The following is a 26,377-nucleotide window of genomic DNA, read 5'->3' as shown; positions in this document are numbered from 1 at the left end:
GTGAAACAAAATTATGAATCCAAATGAACGTTAGATTGCGTTTAACTGTTTGCTTACTGGAGCAAATAGGTATCATCAATGCTTACGGAAATGGTAGCATGGTGCATTAGCATGTGATATTTGAAATCACTAAGAATCATCGCGGTATATCACGATGAAAGCACGACGTGTAGTAACCGAATTACGCCTGCAAGCAACCAACATTTGAAAGAATCGCTGCGATCGCTCGAGTGCAATCGTATACGATTCTTTCGTGAAACACTCTCTATATGTTGCTCGCTCCCCCTAAAGCAGGCAATACTGAAACAAAATCATCAAAGAAAGCTACCATATATTTCTTTGCTATAAGTTGTCTCTTGCATGCGTGAGAATGTGTAACTTTTGATAGCAATGGTTTGCTGGGATTAAAAGCTTATGAATAGCAAGTTCAGAAATGATACCCGAATGATTGTAATGCGATACGATTTTTTCCATCCTTGCTTGAGAGTATTACCTACTTTAAATTTATCAATTTAATCCCAGTACATTATTGCCAATTTAGTTTCAATGTTACGTATTTACTTTACAAACTATTTTAATCTTTGTCTTGCGTTAAGTTGTAAAGTAGACAGTGTTTAAAATTTTACGAAAACGCGAACAATTAACGAAGACTGAAGATATGGCATGGGCTTCGAAAAAATTATATTTCATCCAGACGGAACTCGAATCCGCACTATAATATGTCTCAAGCACGATACGTTCCCCTCAGCTGAATATCGTTTCACCCTCTATTTTAGCACCCCGTTCCTAACGCACCTCGCTCAACTATACACATCAAGGTTGCGGGTTCGAGCCCCGGCTGGATGCGATAGGCCAGGTCAAGAGGTAAAAGTATTATCGAAACCTTGTTCCCCGTCCCAATATAGCCAATTACAATTCCTTGGAGAGGATAAATATTCCTGAGATCAGTTTCATTATAAGGACTTATTTTGTCAAGAGGAAGGAGTCTTCTCGAAGTCTCGTTTCTCCAGCCAAGACCGCGCCATAATTACGACAACATAATGGACTGATTCTACTTAGCTTAGAGCCCACGACCATTAAAGCGGACTCTGTACTGTAACCTCGCGGCTACGAAGCTCCCCTTGTGAGAAACACTTAATTAGTTTGTACCGAATTGAAGATCATTTATTTTATTTTTCCTGGATTCCAGGAGCGTTCTCAATATATCATCATCCGTTGAACAAAAACAAAATCCCAAATCAACGTTCTATTTAAACTAAGAGAACTTTCGAAGAAATTGAAACAAAAAAACATAAACTTGATTTTTAGGAAAGTAAAAATTAGGACTAAAAATTGAAACTGAAAATGTTTTTATTAAAATTTTTATTCTCTTATTGATTTTTGTTCTCTCATTGATTTTATTAAAAATTAGGAATTTCATGTTCACGCGAAATTTATTTTACACGGCACAATACAAATTAATATTTAACGGAGCCAGTTAGTTACTTTATAAAGAAATGCAATTATGCTTAGTAAAAAATATATACACCCCCAAAGTTTATCCATTTGATGGAGTGAAGCAATAAATTTCAGTAATAATTCTCTTTCAACTCTCTTTTTAAAAACTTATTGGTAACCTTGAAGAGAAGCGTTGTTTAATTGGCTGGAAGTCATTTGTGAATAATGTTGAAAGTTACTGGAGCACAGTTGTAGGTAGAGTATTACTTCACCATCCAAATGAAATAGCGTGGGTGGAACTCGATGAAAATATTAAATTTTAATCTGAAACAAAAACTCATTTGACTGCTTCAAATGAAAATATGTGGCCGCCCTTAGAAGGATGGTTGGTTTTAGTTTTTACGAAGCTGGGAATTATTCGAATTACGCCTTCTTTCCCATTCTCTTTGGGAGCAAAACAGCTTTGAATACCTCCCGGGGTAAAAGAGGCACCGTGAAAAACTTGTTAATTTCCTCGTCATTGCAAATGCCAACTGATTGATTCTCGTTTTATTATCTCTAGCAGAATTCCTCGTCAATTCTAACTTTTCTACAGCAAGGTACTCTATCACAGCCGCCAGATACTTCAGCACCAGCGCGCAAAATTTTTACTATCCAGCGGACAATGAATTCGACCTACTGGAAATTGAAGCCCAGCACGAGATCCACGAGAGTTAATTGGAAGATGAACAAAATTCTGTGATGTATGTATGATGAAAAAACCCGTGCAATTGTCTTAAATACTTACGGAGAGGATTAACGTTAGAACATGGCGACTCGGCGTAAGTCGTGGAATGAAGAAATGCGAAAAAGAGGACGAGCAGCGCTGCACACTGCTTGTAGGTATATGGACGAAGGTTGTGCACGAAGTATATAGGATTTCGTTGACGGTCATGCGGTCAACAAGCAAATCGTTAATATGGCTCCGAAGACAAGCGGCAAAGCAGCCAAGTTTAGACTTCCGTACGTTTACTATTGCCAGCAGAGATGAGCAAGCACACTGGGTCTGAAGCTGAATCTTAAATAACGCTGTTACGAAACACACTAGCTTGAAGTAAATTGTTCCATCTCTCCTTCCAAGCACAAATTACAATGTGGCCACAAACACATTCATGAAGCCTTTCAAATTATGAAATGTGTAGCTGCAAAAGTGAAATGTCTGGCGCTAAAAATTCTTTAAATATGGATTATCTTTAATTATTGATTATCGAGCTCGTTTAATATTTACATTGAAAATCTGTGATTGGGCTAGCAGTAATACATAACACAGATTAAACCGCCAGTTTCATGAAACGACACAACCCGGAAAAATCGTTTGATAATTAAGTTGAGGGAAATACTGCACGGAATAACAAGAAATCGAAAATCATCCAGCCTCATAAGCAATGACCGCAAAATTATAAAAATTGAAAGGTGCCATTATTGTGACAACACCAATGGCACTTTTTAGCGCCCCGAAATTATTTCTTTGAGCTTGTAAAATAGCGTAAGTAAAATTTAATTCTGAAAGTAAACGCGCCAGATTTGAACAGAATTACTAACACGTCCGGACATATTCAGCAGTGCTAGAGACATGTCAAAATGACGATGTTTCTCACAAAGACGGGCGATTCAAAATCTAGCGCTGTGGAAGAACATCTCCAAACAACAGTGCGGTCCACCGATTTCCTCTGCTAGTCTGTCCGCTATGTAAGGTTGCGATCGAGTGAGCAAAACCAATACAAACATTTGAAATTACCGCATGCTACGCTGCGATTTGCTTTGCTTGCTGCTGATCGACCACTTTCCAGTAAATCATTGCCGAGGACATACTGGCGCGGCTTGCATTGCGAAGGAGGTTCGCCTTGTCGTGGGTTGATGTACAGCCTTAAGTAGAGCTGTGCATTAATCTGCGGTATGGCGAGTCGGTATGTCTGCGGCTTTATACTTCCGAAGGTCGTATCGTTGTGCACTCGAGCGAGCAAAACAACAACGACAACAAATTATTTAGAAAATCAAATCAGTCAGTGTTAGTGTACTTTAGTGTCGGCTGTGATAAGAAAGAAAAGTAATTGGAAACTGGCTAAGTTTTAAGTGATTGGAAGTGGACAATTTTCGTGACGCTCTCGATGTTTTCGGTTTTCCAATTTGCACCCATTTGTTGTCGTAAGACGTAATTCTACGTCAAATTATGATAATCGTTAAAATTTGAAGTGAAAAAATAAGTAATGGATTTTTGGAAGTTATAATTTCCTTTCGAGATTTTTGTGAATAAGAATAATTGGAAAACGAAATTCATCAAGCCTTATTGTAGTGAAATAACAAGGTCTTCCCTCTTGACCGGTACTTGCAAATATTTCGAAAGTTTTATTGAAAAACTGCCAAATATGTTTTTATTTGTGATTCATTTTGTCATATTCTCGAGAAAGCTTTCATTTGAACATTTTTGACGATATTAACAACACATCTTTGGTTCTGGTATGAAAGATGACATGAATTTGTAAAAGCAATAAATTCCACGAGAATATTTTGCAATTGATAAAAATGATAAAACATCTACTGCGCTAGATTGTTTGACGTCTATTTTAATGTTTTTTTTTTTTCGTTCAAAAAGAAGATATCACTTAAACTTACAATAGATAGGGAGAGCTAAATATTGAAGATACTTAATAACGAAATTGAATGACTTTTTGTCAATATATCTATAACATATTTGGACGTGTTTTTTATGATATTCACGTCGTTCGACGAGCTGAGCATTTTCTGTATGTGTGTGTCTGTGTGTGTGTGTGTGTCTGTGTGTGTGTGTGTCTGTGTGTGTGTCTGTGTGTGTGTCTGTGTGTCTGTGTGTGCCTGTGTGTCTCTGTGTGTGTGTCTGTGTGTGTGTGTGTGTGTGTGTCTGTGTGTGTCTGTGTGTGTCTCTGTGTGTGTGTCTGTGTGTGTCTCTGTGTGTGTGTGTGTGTGTGTGTGTCTGTGTGTGTCTCTGTGTGTGTGTGTGTCTGTGTGTGTGTCTATGTGTGTGTGTGTAACGCTCTCTCAATCTCACTCGATTTTTTCAAAGATCATCCAGAAACTACACAACCGATTTGAAAAAAATTGGTTTCAAAGGAACGGATTACCTAAAAAACTTTAACTTTTGAATTTCATGAAGATTTAACATGTGGTTCAAAAGTTATGGAAAGAAACGTGTTCTGGAGACTGTTTAATCTCACTCATGTTTCTCAGAGATGGCTGGACCGATTTCTACAAAATAAGTGTCAAATGAAAAGTCTAGCTGCCTCATAACACCCTATTGAATTTAACTGTAATCGGACTGAAACTTTGTATGTAAGATATCAAAATGTGCAAATCACGAAACTTCATTATCTCAGGAACTACACAACCGATTTGAACAATATTGGTATCAAATGAACGGGCTAGTTAAAGGTTAATTAATGAATTTTATGACGATTAGATAAGTGGTTCAAAAGTTGTGAAAAGAAACATGTTCCGATGAGTTTTCAAATTCACTCGTTTCCCCAAAGATGGCTGGACTAAATTCAACAATCATAGTGTCAAATAAAAAGTTTTGGCTTCCCTATGGGTTCCCATTTCATTTGATGTATTAAATTATAAAAACAGCAAAAGTCTATTATCTCAAAGATTACTCGACTTATTTGAACATAATTCAAATTTCATAGCAATTTGATATGTGGTTCAAAAGTTACGAGTTAAGAGAATCGAAATTCAAAGACTATTTGAAATTGTAGCTGCTTTGATCAAAACATGTGGCCTCATCAAAATTTAAATTGGTATTGTGTTATTTGTACGTTCCCGGTATTGTTCGTGATTGAAAATAATGTCATATTTGAAATAGAAGAGAAATCCTATTATACATAATCGAATATGAAATGATATCTAATCGAATGATATATTATCGAGTCCAACCTAAATATGAGTACAGTGACGTTTCGATTGTACCACGATCAAAATAAATTTCGCGTCATATATTTGAAACATATTTTTTTCATGTTATTTGTATGAGTAAAGGTATGTTCATAAATGTTTGAATATTATGTTTTAAATGTTAGGTATAGTTTCACTGTTGGCTACCAAAAACTTTTCATTTAGGATGAAAAATAAATCCAGCAAATATTATCAAGTTGTATTTTTTGCTGAAAATTGAAGTGTTCGTGTGAATCTATTTCAGCAAATAATAAGTTTGAATGAGAAAGGCTGGGGCTCACCACTAGGTGGATTAATTGGGGTTTTTGAATGTTATTTTGTTGATAGAGAAAAGTTATATAGGTTCATCTTGTCCGTAGCTCTACGTAGAATAGTTACTGTTGTATATGCGAATATGAATAGTAACGAAACGACATCTCTTGTAAAACGCTACGAATTATTACCTAGCAACTATTAAATCGCCTATGACGAAAGACAGCGATACGAAATACATTTATCAACAAAGGGGTAACAAATGGGGCTAACGCAAATGCCAAATAACTGGTGAAACGAAATAGAATAGTTTGAAGTTAAACAGCAAACCTACTGCTAACAATGAATCAGAACAATGGCAAGCTCTTTACCACATCCAGATTTAAAATAAAAAGACCGCAACAGCACCACAGAATGCTGATGAGTTCGGACGATTTTCTCTCTTTCTCGCACAGCTCATTTACGGTAATGTGGGGTTGGTTAATAATCTGTTTGTTTTATGTAGGGTAGAGAACGGCTTAAGCAGTAGCACCTATTTTAATCAGTCGAAGAAAACAGGCCTCAAACTCCTGCAGTTTGATCAATATCGACTATTTCAATGATGGAAACCAAAACTTTGATTGTCTAGCTGTCTTACGAATATAAGAAATACCGTTAATCACAAAGAAATCTGTGAACAATTGCAATTGAAACAAATCTACCTATATTGCAGCCATTCAGGAGCCACTTCGGGTGCTGAGAAAAAAACGCCTGCAAAACAGATGGAAACTGCTTAAAATAGGTTCGGGGTGATTGGAATAGTGTCCCTCGATTGGTAACTTTGATTGATGATTGTTAAAGTTTGCTCTGAAAACAAGTTCTGACAGAGAAAACGATAGAGAACAGATTGATATACTACTGTTTGAGTTTCACCCAACACATTTCGAGTATTTCGTCTGAGTACACAGGTTGTCCCTAAAGCTGCTTAAAATATGTTCCCTACCCTACTTGTTGAAAGAGGCAATTGGCCTATATATGACAACACAATACATGTGCCCACGAAAGACGAGCGAGACGCACAATGCGAACGACGCGCAGTTTAATAAGCGGAGAAGAGAACTGTGACTGCTCTGCGGTTGTTGTCGTTGTTGATTCCATTGAAGTCAATATCGTGATGATTTGTTATGGAGAAACCGAAATGTACAACTTCAGAGCAATAACTGTCGTTTTGGAGTCTACATATTTATTAGCGATGCGTTTTTGGTCTAAGAGTTTCTGGTGCCCAAATCGTGGCAGGGTTTTCGTGTTTTTCGACAGTTAGCTTCTCAACTGTTTGCTATGGGACTTCTACTAAATTTCAGAACACTGATGTACTTGAAGTTATGCAATGAAATTTTCATTTTCACGAAAAACACAAAATATTGAAATATTTCTACCGAGTGGTTTTTGTATACCGAGGGCGCAGTCGACCTGTTGATGCCATCGTGTTCAGTCAAGAAAAACAAATTTTCACTTCAGTGGCAACCGACGTTGCGCTTTTCCCATTTCCTCGTCGGTCAATTTTTTCTAATTGATGCGACTCTGACCGAACCACCATGGAAACAAACAGTGCCAAAGCAGGAGCTGGCGACAGAAATATGCGTGTGCATATTTCGCCACCCCGATCGCCTTGTGTATAAGTGATATTTGAACGATTTATCTAGTATAGTAACGAGAAAAAGTATTTTTTCTTGTGGACTTTGTTGTTGTTTTGCTGCCCACTGATTGGCAGACAATTTATGAATGTTTCTTATTTTTAGAACCGGACATCCTCGAACTAAATTTCAACTCGTACTGAATTCCCGAAGCATCGTAAAAAACAAACGTTGGAGAATGGAGCTAAAGTTGAATTGAGCGTACGGAGGCAGAGTTTCTGAAGCATGAAAGGTAACATATTTTCAGGTTGCTGTGTGGAGATGATCGTCAGGTATTGTGAAACAAATAACTAGGACAATAGCGCCTGCAAATAAAATCTGGTAAAAACAGAATTTCAATTATTTGAGTGATTTCAATCATTATAATGCATACATGTTAGAAAATCTTGAATCGACAAACACTTGGTCGAGCCAAACGAGTTGGGATCTTTTCGCATCAGCTGACATTTCATATTTCCGGGCATAAAATGACATCCCCTCATAAAAACGAGTTGGAATACCACTGCTCGTAAATTAAAAACACTGCTGGCTATAATTTTGATGAGAGTACAACGCTTCAAGGTTCGAGGGAATCAAATGTTTATAGTTGCCATACCATTTGTACAAAGAGAGAGACGGGTTGAGTATGGATAGTAGGTCACGTGTGACGATGAAAATGATTGCAAAGACCATGGTCCGCCAAAAATATCGTTCTCAAATCTGTCAATTACCAATTAACGACAGACTTCCACAAACGGAGTTGTGGCAAAAAAGTGGTCCACACAGCGCTCTCTGCAATCTGGTCAAGCTTGATTTATTTGGTTTGCCAACTGGAGAACAGGTTTTTCACACTTCAAGCCATTACAAATGACAAAGTGAATGGTGGCTCAGAGGTAACCAAAAAAAAAACCAGAACAAGGGTACAGGAGTAATTGATTTCAACGAGTATACCCAAAAAGTGCAATGTGCTACATTCACTAATTTACACACTATATACACCCTGGAATGGGAAAGCATGAAATTTAACAGAAACAAGAAAGTTTTCAAAACAACAACAACAGTTTATCTTAAATTCTAATTATCGTTAAAACGAGTTCTCTCTTTAGGACCTGCTTCCAAAAAACAAGTTCTTGAGCTGAAATATACAATTATTATTTAAATAGTTCGAAAATATAGATCTGGTCACAATTCGCACTTTTGTGGCTAGACAGGAATAATTTTATCTATACTAGAAATTTTTGTTTAGTCCGGGCTGAAGCAACCATAAAGCATGCCTTTTTTTCACCTGTTAAACAAAAACCGTCTGCTTTTATTCCCAACATTTGAAACATAAAACTCATCTCATTAGAGCAATCTTACTGTTACACTGAACGCAGAGTAAGACAACTCGATTCAGTTGCCTGGCAACCTGACTTGCCATGGTTTCTCTTTCCTCACGGACATTTTTCCTTTCTCATGTAGCAAAACACCGGGGGAAAAATGTTGAGGAAAAAATCTCCATGATAGAAACACAAATCGTACTATCAAGGTCACCCGGGTTGCCCACGGGAAAAGAAAGTCCACGACAACAGAACATCAAATAAGGGTTAAAATATTAACGCTTTCCAATCTATCCGGGTTGGCACTTACCTCATACTGTGCGGACAGCGAATACAGCACCTCGTGCTGTACCAGCTGGTAGTCGCCATCGGCTCCACTGCTCGACCGTTTGCTGGAGGTCTGCGTGTTGGCATGACCTCCCCCAGTTGCAACCTTCGAATGTGCCGTCTTGGTGCCGTTTGATGGGGCACCCATAGCCCCCGAGGTGGCCGCAACTACGGTACCGCTGCCGCCGCTACCGTTATCCTTTCGGTTGCTATTGTTGTTGCACGTGTTGATACTCCCGCCGGCGTTGTTACTGATGATAGCGCTACTGGTGGTGGTTACAACGACGGTAGCACTTTCGACACAACCACAGTCGCACTCGGCTGAAGTGAGATAACGGAATACATAGAATGATTAATATCAACTCGATGCCACATTAGAAGGTAAATATATTCTCAAAAACGGATGTCACACAAGCACAACTATAAAGCTCAAAGGAACCCGATTTCTAATGCTGCTGAATATAAATATACGATTTGTAGAAAATAACAATTTGCCTGAAGGTGATCGAACTAAGAAACACGGTGTTATTTTTCAACTATTTCTGTAACCAGATGAAGCGTCAAATTTCGGGTGTAAATTTCTGATTAATTACTAGCATTCGAGACGGGTTCAGACCTTGTGGCGATATTTTCTGAAGATATATTAAATATAATAAATAGGATGCGACACAATTACAAACTGATTTGAAAAGACATTATCTAGAAAAGTACGATGTTAAGAAATTAGACTAATTGAATTAATGTTACATTTAAGTCATTAAAGAGAGGTGAAATGTTTCGTCTCAACATTCTCACAAATCCTAAAGATCTTTAATCTGGCCACACGTCGTTGAATTCAAACGTGTCGTTATTTTTCATCAATATCTGTTTTGCCTTTCTATGCTACATTTTTCGATGTAAAATTACGTTCATGGTGACATTATGATATGATGCTTACTATTGTACTATTAAAAATGTGAAGTCTTCTTTTGAACACAGATTTCGACTAATCAGAGGTGAAACAAGATCAAATACCATCCAATATGGGTAATTTCGAAACCGGGGTGATATCTAGAGGCCGCAAATCAACCTCAAAAGCCATTTTGAAGTTCAAGATGGTGCCTTCCGGTTTCCGGCAAACGCACGAAAATGGACGAATACCACCTAATATGGATATGGAGAGATGCCCAGAACCTGAAATCAGTTCCAGATGCAATTTTGAAATCAATGGTTACAACGTCCGGTTCCGTGAAAATATAAAATGACAAAATACACCCCGAAGTCGACCTCAGATGCCATTTTGATAAAAAACTAATTATAATTTCCTAACATTACCCAGTATATCCAGAGACTACGGATTCTTGACCTGATTTTTTTTTTAGGGTCACAGTATTTTCAGGGAGTTGTTTTACTAGTGTTGGATAAAAATTACTTACATAAACATATCGATACAAGTAGTCTATTGTAATCTTAGCGTTAAAGAGAGTTTAAAGAGAATTATTACTGAAATTTACCGCAGACCATCAACTTTATCAACTCTAGTCGAGTGTATTCTCAAACTTTGCAAGAAATACATGGGCTATCGTAATTCTACGTTAACTTGCGGTTGTGTATTATATACAACCTCTTCCACCTTTTTTGATTTTTTGCTATTTTCGTTTGTCATTTTAAACTTTTTTTACATTTTCTGAAATATTCCGACATTTTTTACCTATTTGACATTCTTGATATTTTAAACATTTGTTTGACAATTTTTTACATCCTCGAGATTTAAGATTTTTGACATTTTTCGATACCTATACCTTTGACATCATAAACATTCTGACACTTCTACCATTCTTGAAATTCTTGACATTTTTAAAACTTTTAACATTTTAAAAATATTGACACTTAATTTGTTTTTCAATTTTGGCTTTAAATTTACGTCCCTTAAACTTTTTTTGTTCTTACGTAAAATTTTACCAAGTCCCCTTCTAAGTAACAATCCTAATGCAAATCGGTTTAATAATGTTTTATGGCAGTTTCATCAAAGTTTTGCCAAAGTTATATGGTACTCATCTTTAATATGAATCTATCTTTCTTTTCTGCAGATATGCCCGTGTGTCTGATATATCCCACACTTCTATTATTATTAGCAATACAGTAATCACCCGATTATATCTGTACCCGATTTTATCTGCCCCCGATTTTATCAAATTTTTCACCCGATTTTATCATCATAAAACATTTTATTAAAAAAATGTCAGGGTGAACTGATTTTCCATTACGCTTCATATATTTTTCATAATTCTGTGTATCATTCTGGATGCAGTTTACATTAAAAAATCAACCGATGCACAATGTTACATTTTGCTGTTATCGTGCGAATAATTGAATAGTGATACAAATGTTTATTACAACCGTATAACATGTTCGGAGAAGTTTTAAAATATTTGAAAACGCATCTTTTGATGAAGAAAGCTGGGTGATCAATCCTCCTAAAAGTGAGATAGAATATTTACTTTTTCATTAGATACAGATAGACGCTTGGTGTTTTAGGCAAAGTATTAGGTGATCTCAAAACAAGAAACTTTACAAAAGACATCATGTTTCTATCTCTTACATATTGCAAGCAACATAAAGTTTTCTATGAGAAGGCATTAAAAATCGTTATCTACATTTTAAGATTTCTCTGGTTGCAATATGTGAGAGATATCAGCATGCTGTCTTCGGCAAAGTTTAGTGTTGTGAGAACATCTAATATTTTGCTTATGGTACTGCGCTACAAAAAAGCAAGTAATTCATTTTACCAATTCAAACAAAAACATGAACGAATAAAAAACCTAATTGTAATTTATTTGCAACTTTACATCGATTTTTTTAGGTTTTTTTATTTTTTTCAGGTTTGTTCAGAAAAGTTTTAGGCAACTGAATTTTCTATCTAAAAAAATGTTTTAAAAAAATAGTGATGATCGATTTTTTATAGTCACTTTTTGTTTTTGAAATTTTTTTCAGTACAGGATCTCAAATTGAATTTTTTAAATATTTTTTATAAAAGCTCAGACAGTTTTCTCAAATTCATCCCTTGACAACTTTTCTCTATCTTTTTTCATTATTCAGATATATCGATTTATGAAAAAACAACTGCAGCTTTTTTCATATGTTTGTACAGATAAATTTTCCAAAAAAAAATTAAAATCGCTGATTTTACGTATTTAGTTATTGATTTAACATCTTCAATAAAAAATTTTTTTTTTTAAATTTCCCGATTTTATCACTTTCCCTATTTTATCACGCCAAAAATCATCAGGGTGTAATATAATCGGATGATCACTGTACTACTATTGACAAGGGACATGCTTATTTTTTTTCCGTGCTGGGGTGTACTATGATTTTATCCTCCCTCTTACACGCTCACTATTCTTCTATACCAAGCCTCGTTCCTCTTTTCAAATATCACTCGTTTCAAATATCGCAAACTTCAATAAACAATATTCCCTGGAGAAGTTTCGTTGGGCGTCCTTCTGGCTAATTTTGTTTATAAGAGAGACTTATTCAGGGAATTCAGTGTGGAGCTAAGGTAAGTAGTGAGGTACCCTTAGAATAAACCCATGCTCAAGTCCTTTTTGACATCGAATGGCCTGATTCTACTAAGATTCGAATCCACGATCGCCCGCTTGACAAAGTGGACTCTGTAACCTTGCGGCTATGCAATCTATCTTGAAAATGCGCTCGACATCTATCCTAAAAATGCGCTCAAAATTATCTAGAAACCATTTTATCTCATAGAAGACACAGTTTTGAAAAGTTCAAACAAGTTTCTTGCAAGTGTATTTGTTCTTCTTCGAGAATGCAAAAAGCATTTCAATAAATATGGTGAAAAGACTGCGATTTACTACCTTAAATGATAGCTATTTGATAATAAACGCTGAATAAATACCGTCATTTTCAATGCTACTAATAATTCTAGCGGTTTAGTAATGAATGTTGTCCAAACTGAACACAATCCCTAATAAATTTACTCATAATCAGGAAATCCTGAACTTAATGAAAATTCTAATATTTCTCATTTTTTGAATAAATTTTTAATTTGACAGTAACATCATAGCGCGTTGAAAATTACAAACTTGTACTGTCGCATTTTAACATCTCGAGGCTTAGTCTTCGACCACCGAGAGATATTCCGCTTTCAACAGATTTTTTTTTCTTGAATAGTAAAGCATCAAATCTGATTTTACCGTTTGACGAGTGTTTAACTAGTAAATTTGTTTAGACATATTTCTGCTGAAATTTGAGTAAAATCTATAGTGAAGCAGAAGTGAAGTAAACTTTATCAAATATGTTAGGACGTAACAAAAAGCTTGCTTCTCCAGTAATAGGAATTATATCATCTATTCAAGAATTTGAAGCTTCTGCTTCTGCATAATAAAGTTATGAAGACTTAGGTACTACCTATCATGTTAATGGTTGCAAATTTCAGGTAAAATTTCAAACTTAAACAACAACAAACCTTTCGTGTTTGGGGAAGAAAGGTCAACCAGTCATGATTTAGGCAGTCACACTCCTAAGAAGATGGATTACCTATAACAATCCATGCTGCAGTTAATGTCTACTTTATTGAACTGTAACGGTACACGGTGCTCCCCCAGACCATAATTATAAAAAAATGCACCAAAGAGTACCAATCTGAGTACACCATTCGATTCGTTATGACGTCCAGAATCTCTGGTCAAAATTTCAAAATCATCGTACGGTACATTTTTGAGTAATGCTCTTTTGAAGGTCGTCAAGTACAAAAATATGATATAAAAACGACGAAATACTTAATGTAAAGCACGTATTTTAACCACCATTTTATGAAATAACTTCCAAAATAGTTTGACACATTCCATGGGTTGTATTTCAAGACATTAACAATTGGTGAAAAGATTTATTTGAAAATCCCACAGTGCACAGTGGTCTAAGCTCGAAAAATCGTGATCGTTTGAGATTTGACTGTGAAAAACTGATTTTATGAACTTAATGTCTTCAGCAAAACTGTTTCATAGAACAAGGCCTCACTTCTGGCGTTTCTAGTTTTTCAATCAATCCACCTAACAGTTAGATAAAATAAATATTTTTTCTAATTTTCAATACACCAGATAGCTTTCTTCAGCAAAGTTGTGAAAAATTTTAAAAGATAAACAATTGCTGAATACTGCGATGTCCTATCTGTACGTCGGACACGACAAAAAGAGTTTTTTATGGAACACTCATCCTTAAAATCAGTTTTTTGTCTATAATTTTGTCTGTAATGGTCAAAACAATGCAAAATGTTCTAAGATTTTATTCATTCAACTAAGATTCTCTCAAGACTTTATAAAATTTATTGTTTGTTTGTATTGTTTGTTTTTTTTTTTTGATGATTAGAAAAGTTTTTAAAAGTTGGATAAATTCGTTTTTTGCGTTTTGAACTAAAAATTTTCAAATAATTGAAAATCTTTTTAAGTAGCGATAGCAAAGCGATTGAATGAGATGAGCAAAATGTACGATCAAATTTTCTGTTTTGCAGTGCTCTTGAACTCAAATGCACATTTAAGAATATTTTATTTAATTAAAAATTATCTTCACAAGGTCCTTGAAAATATATTCTTTGTCCTACTTTTAGTACACAGTTTCTATCTATTATTTTTAGGGGATTGATATTTTTACCAGTCATTAAATGTTGAACCATACTTCCACGAAAAATGTCACAAATCTAAACGTATTGCAAACTACAATAATTATTCCTTAGCGTCAAAAGCCCCATTCGGCAAAGCCTCCTCAAAACCAAAGATATTTTTTTCTTTGGTTTTGAGTTCAAAATACGTATGGTTTCAAAAATTTTGATAACATCTGCTATTTGCTGACAGATCGCAAATTTTTCGTAACAGTTATAAATTACACTAGGGCTGCCCTAAAGCGCAAAATAGTTGCCCTAGAAAGATTATAACTTTTCAACCATTCCTGTGAAATTTGGTGCCCTAGCTAGTGTAGAAATGCATGAACTTACGTCAAAGTGTCGTATAGTAATTGCTCACCGGGTTCGTCCTTCAACGTTAGGTTCACGAGAAAACTGATTTAAGTCTCTGAAATATGTTGGTGGTTAAACTCACATGAATGGTTAAAAAGCTATAATGTTTCATTTTTTCCAGTTTAAGGGGTTATATACCTTTTTGGTTTTCGAAAAACCGGAAAAAAATTTATTGTATTATCTTCAAATACAACATCTTGAGAACATTTTCACAAATTTTCATAAAGATCTGAGCAATAGGAAGAAAGTTAGAGCGATTTGCAGCGCGCCTCGCCACGGCCGCATAAGCTAAACTTGAAACTTTACACGCGATTATCTTGGAATAGTGTTTTCCGAAAAATGACTTTGCCGTGATCCTGATTGCGGGAAAACTACTGAACCGATTTCCTTCATCTATTTTTTTAAATTTTCGTTAGTAAATTCGCCGGTCCTTGAACGATCGCTCTTTGAAACATACAGTTACATTTTGCCGCAAAAAAATTTTTAATGCAATTTTTAGCGCTCAAAACGTGCATTTATTGGGAAAAACGTTCCCGTTTGCACTGAAAACAAAATACTCATAAAAGCGATCGTTCAAGGTGTGCCGGACACTTCTAAACTAATGAAATAATATGACTCTACATATATAATAGTGTTGAAATGTCACCATTTGTGGCAGAACACACAATACTAATTCTGAATAGATATTAGTACATAAATAAATCATTACAAACATTCCCCTCCTATAAAAAAAAGCATTACCAGAAATCCCTTGAAGTTTGAAATTAAATAATATGAGTTTTTTGATTTCGATTGACCCGCTGAGTCTCTATCAGGATCACTGCAAGCCTCTGCAAAAAATAGCGTTTCGGGGAAACGGCCATTACACCAGTAATAATTGGTTTATCTCAAAATCAAACGTATTTTGTTGTTGTTGATAAACTGAACTTTCAGAAAAATACCCCTTTGATGCAATGAAAATGGTGCTATGCACTTAAAATTAGATTCAAATTTCCCTCATTCTTCTCGACCAAAAAGGTATATAACCCCTTGAGCTTTAGGGCTACACCAGAAAATTAAGCCGTGCCAAATAAATTTCTTGATTGAAAAAAAAATCGCAAAAGCTTCACGCGCTCAAATTTGACTAACAAATTCCTTTGATGATAAATCGACCATGGATATATTGTTTTTCTGCAACAACGATAAGAAATCTTGACTTGATGGCAATAATAAATGAAAAGCCGGAAAAAAAGACTACGTGTTTCTTTCGTTTGACGTCATGACGGAATAGTTCATACGATCAACTATGACATAGAAACTATTGCTAGAGTGTTCTAGCGTCCGTGTGGCGGTACCTTTAGAGCTGGTGTACCTCAAGGAGGTATCTTGGGTCCAGTTCTATATAATGTTTTATATTTCTGATCTTCCTGATTGACCACCAGGTTGTGAAAAACTCTGTTTTGTGACGATCACGTCGTTGAGATGAACAGTGCGATCCTAAATTGGTCTGATCAACTTAAATACTTAGGGCTAATTCATGATGAGAATCTTACTATCAAGGAGCACATTGAGAATATCCAATCAAAGTGCAATAAATATTTGAAATGTATATATCCTCTCAACAACAAGAATTCTGGACTTTATCTCAAAAATAAACTAGCAATTCAAATACAAATTTTTCATGCAGTCTTCATCTCGAAAAATGGTTGTGCAACCAGAAAGAAGATGCTGCAAAGTATTCAAAATAAGCTTTTGAAATGTATTTTTAGGCGTTATCCGTTAGCACTAATGAACTACATAGGCCTTCTAATGTGGAAACATTTGAAAATATGTCAAACCAAATTATCAATAATTTCCAATAAAAATCTATGATCTTAATAACAACAATCAGCTCATTTTATAGTCAGAAAGATAGATTTTTTGTTTAAAAAACTGGTTGAACATTTTCCTTCAATACACTTAACCGCGAAAGCAATGAAAATCTGAAGTGTAGAGTTTTAAGTGAATCGTGAGAACTATTCTTCTTTAAGTGAATCGTGAGAACTATTCTAGCAGGCACCTCCTTGTGATCTTATGAGCGATTTATAGCTGTTTCGTCGCAATAAGAGAAAATAACCAGATTTATGCTTTTTCTAGTACATCGTAAAACAGATATTGTAAGCATCCTTAAAAATCGATTTTCTTTGATTTTTTATGTAAAGAATGAATTCATCCATTCGGTTTTGTTCATATAATTACAAAACACATCCCGGGAAATGCTTTGACTCTTTGACTTTGATCTAAATTTGAACAATCTGCAAATTACTTTATCCAATACATACAACAAATTCTTAAGGCTGAGATTTTTTGGAACGGCAATAAGCATATCTTAATTTATTTCTGCAAACATGTCATTTGTAGTTAAAAATGACCCCCTGCTGTTTAACACCACTCAAACAAATCCTAAATGACGCAATGAATTAAGTTCATCATTTGCATTTTATTTTCCATACACTCCTACAAGGTGCAAACGAAATCAGACGGATCTCAAAGACGCAGTAAGAAAACATGTCGTTCCGCTCGATAATTCATTTACCGTCCGATACACACAACCCCACTGGGAGCAGATTATTATATAAGAAAAAGAAAAACGCCTAACATTCTCAGACCATGAGCCATGTATTTTATTTCATTCGTTCAAAAAATTTCAACCATCGTTAGGAACATAAAAGCTATCAACGGTTTAGATAAATATGATTTCACTGGAAGCCATTGAAATCCTTTCTGCACCGACCGAAGTTCTTCGCTATATGACCCGGGATCCAGAAATAGGTACCAATGGTAGCGCCAGATCGGTTCCCCAAGGGACAATCCCACCATAACCACCGAGAAGAAATGGGGACTATGCTTCGTTAGTTAGATATTTGAAGTCGCCTGCTGGAAATGCAAATTAAGTGGAAACTCACTTATGTATTTTTAAATTCCATTTGCGGTGATGTGACGTGTAAGATGAGGAGATTATGAAGGGCAAGTGGTCAGCAGTACTCCGGAACACGAACCACGAGCGGTTGACTTATTTTGAACCTAACCGTAAGCAGAGTTGAGCGAGTTGTCACAAAGAACGGTAGAAATGCACCAGCAAATGGTCTTTGAAGTAAGAGTGTAAAGCGGTTCAAAAGAAGACTGCAAGTGGGTTCTCAAGTCCATGGAGTAATCACGATAATTACACCTATATTATATCACACTAAAGTATGTTGCTTACTGTATCTCATTGTTTCACTTCGTCAGTTTTACCGAATTCGTCTCATTAACTGTAGTCGCTGTGAAGCCGCCTGGCTGGACTGCAAAGCTCGGTACCATAAATACGTCAGCTCAAGTACTGCACCCCAAAAAAAACGAAAAAAAATTGCGCCAGAAAAATACAGCGATGGAAATTTCCCCCGCGGGTGACACTTAAACTTTAATGTTTTTCATCGTTGAAATCGTTGTCGTTTGTTGTCTCTGCAGTATAACGAGACAGTTTTCAAGCCGCATAAGCAAGAGAACATATAATTCTTCGAAATTTGACTCATTAGATGGCTTGTTGTTGAATTTTCTCTAGAAACGAAGGGTCGCTGAAATCATTAAATGGAATTATTTGATGGTAGCTGACGCAAACATACAAAAGTTTTAATAAATTTTCCTGCGTGAAAACAGAACCGCTTATCTATTGGGTGGCAAACATAAATCTCCAGCTGTTTTCCACTACAGACAGATACTTTAAACGGTTCACTTAACCGGATAAGTTAGTGTGGAACAAAAGCATTCCTACTGGCCGACATTCATTGGAATTGACAACCACGCCCAAGATAAGTTTGTCTGTCTACGGCGATGGTGATAGACAAAACAAAACAACTTTTATCAGCTGAACCCCAATCGATGAACCTCTCGACTTTGCCAGTATGTACCTATTTATGTACTAACGGGCAATCACTAGACGCGATAAAGTTAATGACGACGCCGGCTGAAGCGACACACACGTTTATATTCATAGTTTCCCGATATTGATACTAAGGCCAGTGACATACTGGCGCGTTCTGCGTTGCGGAGACGGTTCGCCTTGCCGTGGGTTAATGTACAGCTCTATTCAGCGCTGTACATTAACTCACTGCAAGGCGAATAGTCTCCGCAACGCAGAACGCGCCAGTATGTCACTGGCCTAACGCGAATGGCGGTAGCGAAAACAAACTCGCATTTCAAACAATTTTGTCAGTCAACAACATATTTTATGCGCTCCCGCCTTGCCGAGGCGGGCGCAACCGTTACTGGCAAGCAAACATTGACGACGGTGCCCTGAGGAGGTGACTGCGATCGAAATAAAAACAGACAGAAATAGTTGAAAAACAAGGTCAGACTAGTTTTGTTTTTGAAAGAAGCGGAAAATTTTAGGGAGTTACGTTACTTGAATTTCACGATTCAGTCGACAGGTATGCGAAGTTGAAATGAGCAATTATATACCGAAAAAAAATTCAATTTTGTTGTTGCTAAAATTGAAACAATAATCAAATTAGGCTGTTTTTGAGAGCATCACCAACTTACAGATATTGAAATATTGAATCATTTTCTTATATAAACATTCAGATAAATAAACGATACTCCCCCGTTTCGGGCGCAAAACACTTCAGATGCAAATAGAAATGCGATGTGAAACAAATTTATGCAGTATCCACAACAAGACGGATTACGTTTACTGTCGTTTACTTTCGTATAAATCACGAGTCTGCCTACTTTAAGTGTGTTATCCATAACATTCCCAACGCAACGTGATGTCACTCAAATCTTTGCTGGGAGGGAGGCACAACGAATCGTAACCCAGACTATGCCCCAGGCAATACTGTAAATCAAATATTAATGGAATATCAAAATTGCTCTCCAACACATCAACGTTCCCTGGAGAAGATTCGTAAAAAAACCGTCTGCACATAATCATTTTTCCCATTTAGAGACCATGTCCTTTCTGCCAGAAACGCTGCAGCCCTTCCAAATTGATTCCAGCTCGTAAAATTTACAACAATTTTCCAAGCCAAGTTTTGCCTTTCTCCAAGTGGGAAACCTGCCGATCGTTAGATGGGTTTCCCTTGCTTCGCTTATCACAGGCATTCCTCGGAAGGTCTCTCGTTCGGGTTCGGCGACATTTTTCCACCGTTTCAAGGTCTTACCGCCTTAGTCCAACGGTGTTTTCCTCGTGGGGACACGTGGGACGTACAAATGCCGATGATGCTGTCATCTCAGGATCTCTACGCTGGGGGATAATTAAATTCTGATTCCATCAAGACCCGAAGCCAAATCTAGTTTATGGCATAACGAACGCAAGTGCTCGTACAACCCACGCCAAATCAAAGCATGATGGGCCACATTTTACCACCGCATGTCTGTCTGCCGAACTGACGATTGGATTTCGAACGATTATTTCCGATTAAGCCGTCGATTCATGATTCATTTGATTGGCGGATTGGTTTCAAGGCGCTCATGGTAAAGCAACATGTTAAGTGATTTGTTCTCAGGTTAAAAAGATGTGGTAGTGAGATAATCATAATGCGAAGACTCCTGTAACTTCGGACAACCATTATCTGAAGCCATCACGCTGTTATTTTACTTTGCATCTAACAACCAGTCTAATGTCGACCGTATTCTCTTGGGTGACGGTCAACCGGTTAGAAGGTGGGGCGCACACCTGCAGACCTATTTATTTGTTTGCTTTGTCATGTGATAACATGTTTTTTTTCTGTTCGCCGCCAGGTAGCAAGCAGCTTGTCATTAAATTATTACTAATCACCATAGGCACACCAACAGCAGCAACCATTCCAAAAGGCTTCAAGGCAAAATTCGCATATCTGCGCATATCAGCTTTGTCACGTACGCCAAAGTGCGGTTCCTGCTTTTTTTTCTCCTCGTGTTCGTGGATATGGAAACGCTAAAAATAAAACGATTTCCATTAGAAGCCGGCATCCAACCAACGATGGCAACCGTGATGACAGACAACACGCGACGGTGCTGCCCGGGTTTGCAGAGTGCGAAACACGGGTACCGGCAAATTCGCGTGTGACCTCTTCGAGTTAGTTCGAGATTCCAAGGCCCAGCGTTGCTCCAATGGCATAAACGGATACGCAACAAAGGCAGAATCGGAAGAATATGAGTAATTCTGTGTGTGGAACTTTGGTACGCGCACTGAAAAACTATCAACAGTTTTTTAGACGAACAAGCGTCAGAAACAATCCGAAATAGCAAAATATGCAACATTCGTACGAACTTAACTGCGCAATACAGGGAGAAGCCAGCTGCTTCAGGGGTTTCTGTGAGCTGTTGCTTCTATCTGTATCTTTCAGTTAAGTTGGCGATTGTCGCAAAAACAGGCTCGTCTGTCGGTTGGCTGAATCAAAACAACGCCTGAGTGCCTTGAGTCACGTGGCGCTAACTCGCTGACGTCAGCAAAATTTTTCGGCTGTTTTCTGATGTGAAGTAATTTGGGTACGAATTTATTGTCCAGTGGCAAGAACCTACCAATAAGCTCGTTATCCAAGGGGCAAGGCAGGCTGATATTGATCTAACCGTTGCCCAATGTGTGCCAATGTACGGCTCACAAGATTTTTGCTTTTACATCTAGAAACGACTTTTAGAGTTGAATCTAAAAAATCGCACCATTGAAGCAAATTTTCTGTTCCGATACGAAGAACATTAAGAACAAAGTCCGGGTACCTGCGGTTACAATACTGACAACGTTCAGTTCAACGGATTAGTGATTTCGCTAATTAACGAAATTGTTAGCCCCATTAAAAAATAATTTGCTAAATAATTTGAAATGCTAATTGCTAATTCGCGAAGCTTGCAGAGGAACCGTAAAAACCTGTATTTACATAACCACCAAATTCTTGATAACACGCAAAAATTTTCTGCGATAGTAGCTTTGATGTGTTAGAAAACATCCGTTAATTTTCTTGACACGATCTAGAATTCCTTTGTTACGAGACAAATACAAGTTTGGCATTTTAATATTCAGGGGTAATATCCACCAATAATTTTTTTTTGTTCTTTTTTTTCATTGGCTTAAAGCATGCTAAAACTATCCTAGAATCAAAATCTACATCGCCCAAGTACTGATCTGAACTCAAAGTTCGTTTAAACCAATTTTTACAGCACGTGTTTACTCACAATTTCCCTTTGTTTAGCCGATAAGGCGTTCTCGTTGTTTACGTTCTCTGTTTGAGTTTTTGCTATACATTTTAGCTGTGAGTTATATTCGAAAGTACTTAAATATGAGTGACAAGTTTGAGTTTAGTGTTGGATCGGACGCCAACCGCGTCAAAGTCGCTGAGCATCGCATGTCTGATATCGCAAAAGAGGCTAGGTGCAGCCTTAGATCAGATAAAAAAAAGGAAGAGGAGGAGGATAAAGCCCACTGAAGGTTAAAAAATTATTAGGGACTTTATATTGCGATTCTTAAGATTTATAGCATTTTGAAACTTTAAACGCATTTTTCTTAAAACCACGTTTACAAAATCGGCGAGCAGTAGAACTGAAAAAGTTTACATCCGACTGACTTGAAATTTTAACTGTAGCTTCTTCATTAGATTATCTAGTGAAGAGCACATGATTTAAGTGATTGATTGACAACAACAAAAGTTACAAACAATTAAAGTCGATTTTTTTTGTCGAAAAAGAATTTTTTTCCAAACCGTTGCCATTTTGCGAAGAAAAATTCAAAAAATATAATCATGTGTACTTCACTAGTAACACTTATGTAGATAATGAAACAAATTTTGTTTTGGTTATAGGTGGAGTTGGGCACGACTTCTATTGCTCGTCGCAGAAGAACTTTAAAAAAAGCGGTTTACGGCAATCGCTGCATAGCCGCCATTTTGTAAAAAACAGCAATGATTTTTTTTTCTATCCCCAAGAGTTGCTTAATCCAATGATATATTATTTACACACCTTACAACTCAAATGTCTTCTAAAAAAATCATGAAAAAAGCCTGTTTTTTTTGGCATTTGGTGGATATTAGCCCTTAAGCGCAAGCAAAAATTAATAGATATTACTGTTCGGAATAATGTCAACAACCCTCAGATTATTCGATCAAATGGTTTTAGATCTACTGTGCAACAAAAGAATTTTCTTACAAACAACCTCGAGATAATCAGAGTTTAAAGTTTGACCCCGACAGTGGGAATAGGGCATTCTTCTAATTCGACAATTTATACTGTACCTTGACTTTCACTACTTGGATTGATAATAACCAAATCTTCACTGAATATCATCTTCGAGGCATTTGATATTCATTCCAATGTTCTGTCATTGAATGTGGTGAACGAAATTCATGCACCGTCGCAATGAGTATTGGTTATTCAGTTGCATCAGAAAAAAATGTGCTGAGACTGACAAAAATTCAATTCATCTACTCGTGAATAAACACCGATAATCTAAGGCACTGAATGCTGATCGCATCTCTGTGCTATTCCCGACAGTATGAATAAGGCATTCTTCTGATAACAAAGTAAAGGTGTTTTCACGCTGAAAATTTCACAACCGACAGCCAGCATCCCAAAAACGTTTGTGTGTTGCCAAAATACAGCAGAGCTTCTCACTGGAGAAATACCTGGCTGCCGGTATCGCACACAGATAGCTTTTTTACTAGAGGCAGGGTTGATATTTGTTGACACTCTTGAGTGATAGTGAAAAAAAGCATCCATAAACGTTACTTTTTTACAATCCTTTCAGAGTTCTCCTTTCCCGCTTTTTGTATGGAAGTGAACTGTCAAAACACCTCATTATATTTAATGCGATGAAAGCAAGACAACAAAATCAGTTTATCAGTTAACAAAGATTGTCAAGGCATCGGTCAGTGTCAGTGAAAAAGTGTTTCGGTGAGGTTTATTTTGGTTGAGTGGACTGTTTGTGTTTCTTTTTCGCTTTGAAGTGAAGATCTTTTGGTTGGATTTGTCGTCAAATTTTATTCCGTAACCGTGAACGATGCGCGCGATCTATTTCATCTGAGTATAACAGCACGATACTAGGACGAAAATCTAGTGTATCTGAAAGAGTGCTGCGATCATTGGAAGTGAAAATTGAAAATGATTGGCTGTAATTTTCGAAGAATTTTGCTGGGGAAAATGACTTTTATCAGCACTGACTAGAGGAAACAGTGCCGCTGCACCTACCACTGATGCTGCTTCCACTACCGCTGCTGGTGCCCGCTGCCGCTATATAGCAAGATCACGCCAAATCACCGATGGTCGAATATCGACCATTTTTGATTTGAATGAAACTTTGCACACGTATTTGGCTCAGCAAACTGAGCATTTTCCACAGATGGAGCGATTTTTTACACCCATGAGTTACATTCTAAAAGGGCGTATGCCTTTTGGCATAGGTTTTATTTGAAGCATTGTAGCCCAGAAACCGTTAGCTGTATAGAAAAACTGTCTGAGAATGAGTTGCAGGGAATAAAAAATGCATCATAAAAAAATATACACTGCACAAAAAATTTTTTTTTTGACCAAAAAAAATCAAAAATAAACATTAAATTTCAATTTAAAAAGAAAAAGAGTTGAATTTTTTTTTAATTTTTATTTTAAAGAAACTTGACGTTATTACGCAACTTTTGAAAAAAAGTTCAGGATGGAGAAATGAAAAATATTTTTTTTATGGTAGATTAATTTTTTTATGAAAATTCTAATTCAAACATTTTCAAAATATTTGTATTCTGATGATTTTAAAAGATGCAGAGAGTCATTTTAAATCAAAAAGCTCTTGGTAGTTAACATTCTAAAGGCATTGGTTTTCGAGATATTTCCAATTTAAGCTCGAACAATTATTTTCAAAAAATCTAAAATAATAGCTGGCACACAAAAGTATCACTCGTTTGTTCCGATTTCAGAAAATAAGATACAAACGAAGCTGTTTTCAAAAGATGACGAATCATTTACTTATGATGTATATAAAATATAAGGTGAAACTAGTTCTGTAAAGTATCTATGTCATAAAAAATATGTTCCTAAGATAATAAAACTCGAAAATAAATATTTGATTCTTTTATATATAATCATATCAGTTAGAACATTTAACTCTTTCCTTGAGAACCGTTCGCCCAATCGTTTTGTTGTCAAAGAATCAATTGTATATTTTTGATCAAGCATTCCAATAAACGTATGGTTTTTGCTGGAGAACCATGGACAAATTAAGAAAAACGTGTATTTTCCCAAATTTTAATAATTGTTTGAGCTTAAATTAGAAATAACTCGAAAACTAATGCCTTTAGAATGTTAACTACCAAGAGCTTTTTGATTTAAAATGAATCTCTGCATCTTTTAAAATCATCAGAATACAAATATTTTGAAAAATGTTTGAATAAGAATTTTCATAAAAAAATTAATCTACCATAAAAAAATTATTTTTCATTTCTCCATCCTGGACTTTTTTTTAAAAATTGCTTATTAACGTCAAGTTTCTTTAAAAAAAAAATTACAAAAAAATTCGACTCTTTTTTAAATTGAAATTTAATATATATTTTTAATTTTTTTTGGTCAAAAAAAATTTTTTTTTGTACAGTGTATGTTTTTTTAATGATGCATTTTTAATTCCCTGCAACTCATTCTCAGACAGTTTTTCTATACAACCAACGGTTTCTGGGCTACAATGCTTCGAATAAAACCTATGCCAAAAGGCATACGCCCTTTTAGAATGTAACTCATGGGTGTAAAAAATCACTCCATCTGTGGAAAATGCTCAGTTTGCTGAGCCAAATACGTGTGCAAAGTTTCATTCAAATAAAAAATGGTCGATTAAATTTTCGCGTATTTCCAGGCGATTTGAAATGATTTTGCTCTATAGATGCTACCCGCTGATACTTAGTTAGGATCGTCCTAGTAGCCATCCACTAGTAAACTGATGTGGTCAAGCAGAAGTAGGGTCTTATATAAAAAGTGCATTCCCGGTTAACTAGGTATTATATTCTGTTGACCGTGTTAGGGAAAACAAGCATCAGGCGACCAACCAGAGCATGAAACCGGCGTTTCAGCATTTTCGTTCTACACTGCAATGTAACCGAACTTCCTGAGAGGTGTAGTTCTACGTCAAAATACTCGTACTGTAAAAGTGGTTGGGTTTGATAGCTTTTTGAAGCACAACCTACTCAAATATATAACTCTTGAGTTTTCACCAGGTTCTGTAATTTTAAACAAGTGCTGGGTACACTAGAATCCATCCATTGTACATATACAATAGGGTCAGGGCGGCAATGGTAAATTTTTTACCTTTGAATTTTGCTTAGAAATAGAGTTCAAAGGTTTCGTCTTCTCGAAAAAAGTGTACCCATTCAAAATTACAGCTCAACCGTAATTCGGAAACACGTGCTTCAAAGCGGTCAAAGTTTCACTTTTTCGACTAATGAAGAAACGCCCTGTGGTCAGAACCGATTGTCCAGAGT

The 26,377-nt window shown here is 36.3% G+C and overlaps 1 protein-coding gene across 8 annotated transcripts in view; it reads right to left on the bottom strand.

The window, feature by feature from the left end:
- The window catches only part of LOC129721479 (homeodomain-interacting protein kinase 2), a 202,128-nt gene that overhangs the window by 51,015 nt on the left and 124,736 nt on the right, over positions 1–26,377 (bottom strand). For all 8 annotated transcript variants that reach the window (XM_055674078.1, XM_055674081.1, XM_055674082.1 and 5 more), the window contains one exon: positions 8,934–9,271. In XM_055674078.1, coding sequence (XP_055530053.1) covers positions 8,934–9,271 — 338 coding nt within the window. The remainder of the gene's footprint in view (positions 1–8,933; positions 9,272–26,377) is intronic.

The sequence above is a fragment of the Wyeomyia smithii genome, chromosome 2, assembly GCF_029784165.1.
Source record: "Wyeomyia smithii strain HCP4-BCI-WySm-NY-G18 chromosome 2, ASM2978416v1, whole genome shotgun sequence".
NCBI classification, from domain to species: Eukaryota; Metazoa; Arthropoda; class Insecta; order Diptera; family Culicidae; genus Wyeomyia; species Wyeomyia smithii.
This window is presented reverse-complemented; position numbering and strand designations above follow the sequence as displayed.